At 41.8% G+C, this 2036-nt stretch overlaps 1 protein-coding gene across 1 annotated transcript in view; it reads left to right on the top strand.

Moving 5' to 3' along the window:
- The first annotated feature begins 596 nt into the window (after positions 1–596).
- LOC130507768 (ADP,ATP carrier protein ER-ANT1-like) overlaps positions 597–2036 on the top strand; it is a 1657-nt gene continuing 217 nt past the window's right edge. The window contains exons 1-4 of the mRNA XM_057002421.1: positions 597–767; positions 852–1140; positions 1245–1594; positions 1665–2036. Coding sequence (XP_056858401.1) covers positions 612–767; positions 852–1140; positions 1245–1594; positions 1665–1949 — 1080 coding nt within the window. The 5' untranslated portion in view covers positions 597–611 and the 3' untranslated portion in view covers positions 1950–2036. The remainder of the gene's footprint in view (positions 768–851; positions 1141–1244; positions 1595–1664) is intronic.

Below are 2036 nucleotides of genomic sequence, written 5' to 3'. Positions count from 1 at the left end.
TTCAGGTTCAGCAAAGAGATTGAGAATACCTATACGAGTCTGAAGGAAAGCGCTCCGAATCAGCTAGTTTTGAGCTTGCCCTTGTTTCCTGAGATAAACAAAACACCATTGTCATAATTCACTTTCTCTTTGAGAATTACATAACAAATTAAAAGAACATGATGGAAGCTGCTAGTGAGGTACGGCCTGTCTTTAACTAAAACCACGTGTAACACAGCTCAGTCACCATGCCGGTTTTCTGTTAACCATAAATCCGTAGGCTCTGGTTTGATCGAACCATAATTTTCTGATTCGAGATCTAATTCAAAAAATCAACGGGGGATTATGAAACCGCTCAATGCAGAGGAACCTGAAGTCACACTGATCTCAGAACCCTAGCACAAAAAACTAAAATATATGATGATTAGCAAACCTATAGGTCTCCAGCAAAGCGAGAGTCAAGGAGAGAGATTCACTATACGAGTGGCGACGTCGAACGTTGAGCGAGTGAGTGAGATTAGCTGCTGGCTCTTCTCGGCGGCATATATATTTCGAATTATTTTAGAAAATAAAAATAGAAAAGGACAAAACCTTTATTTAAAAAAAAAAGAAAAAGAAAACTCATCTTTTCGATGGAAACGATTTATCTCTTTGCTATTTTATTGGATTTGATTCTAAAAGGAATCAAACAAAGAGAAAAGAAGTCGCACGCTTCGCTTTCTCCTCCTGGACCTGGAAACGATCTTTCGCCGCCCGACGGCGAAAGATCATATAGGAGGAGTCTCCAGGTTATTCATTTCTCTTTCCTTTACATCTCATTCTTGTTTTCTTAAAAGATGAATTCGTTATTAACTAATTGATATTTAATTTAGGTTTGGTGGGTGGACAAAAAAAAGGATGACTTCGACCAGAAAACCGGAGAAATTCTCAACGGATTTCCTAATGGGAGGCGCAGCAGCCATCGTCGCCAAATCCGCAGCCGCTCCAATCGAAAGGGTGAAGCTTTTACTCCAAAACCAAGGAGAGATGATCAAGACAGGACACCTCACAAAACCTTACACCGGTGTGAGCAACTGCTTCCTCAGAATCTTCAGAGAAGAAGGCCTTCTCTCCTTCTGGAGAGGAAACCAAGCCAACGTCATACGTTATTTCCCTACACAGGTGTTTGATTATTAATTAAAGATAGCTTAATCTTTATTAGACTCGCCTCTTATTGTCTTTTTAATTTGCTCTTCTTATTTAGGCTTCCAACTTTGCATTTAAAGGCTACTTCAAGAACCTTCTCGGATGTTCCAAAGAGAAACACGGTTACTTCAAGTGGTTCGCTGGGAATGTTGCCTCCGGAAGCGCTGCTGGTGCTACGACCTCCTTGTTTCTCTACCATTTGGATTACGCACGGACACGTTTAGGCACTGATGCTAAAGAATGTTCGGTTAGTGGGAAGAGGCAGTTTACAGGGATGGTTGATGTGTACCGTAAGACTCTGTCAAGCGACGGTGTTAAAGGGCTTTACCGTGGATTTGGGGTTTCGATACTTGGAATCACTCTTTACCGAGGCATGTATTTCGGGATGTACGATACCATCAAACCCATTGTTCTAGTCGGTTCCTTGGAGGTAAATGTAGTTTCTATATGCCTTTGTAGTTTGCTTTAATCTAAGAGTGAGAGTGTGGTTGTTTTGACAGGGGAACTTCTTGGCTAGCTTTCTGTTGGGTTGGAGCATTACTACCTCTGCAGGCGTCATCGCTTACCCTTTTGATACGCTTAGGAGGAGAATGATGCTTACGTCAGGGCAGCCGGTTAAATACAGGAACTCCGTTCATGCGTTAAGAGAGATATTGAAAACGGAAGGGTTCTGTGCGCTGTATAGAGGAGTTACTGCCAACATGCTTCTTGGAGTTGCTGGAGCTGGAGTTCTTGCAGGGTATGATCAGCTTCACCGGATTGCTTATAAGCATTGGGCTCAGTAGTTATTGGACCAAATCTGGTAATGGAAATGTCAGTAAAAAAAACCAAGAAGTTGTGCTTACATTACAATGTGTTGTGTTGATTAACAG

This window comes from Raphanus sativus, unplaced genomic scaffold (assembly GCF_000801105.2).
Source record: "Raphanus sativus cultivar WK10039 unplaced genomic scaffold, ASM80110v3 Scaffold5647, whole genome shotgun sequence".
In the NCBI taxonomy this organism is placed as follows: domain Eukaryota; kingdom Viridiplantae; phylum Streptophyta; class Magnoliopsida; order Brassicales; family Brassicaceae; genus Raphanus; species Raphanus sativus.
Note: the sequence above shows the minus strand (reverse complement) of the source record. Positions and strands in the feature narration are given on the sequence as shown.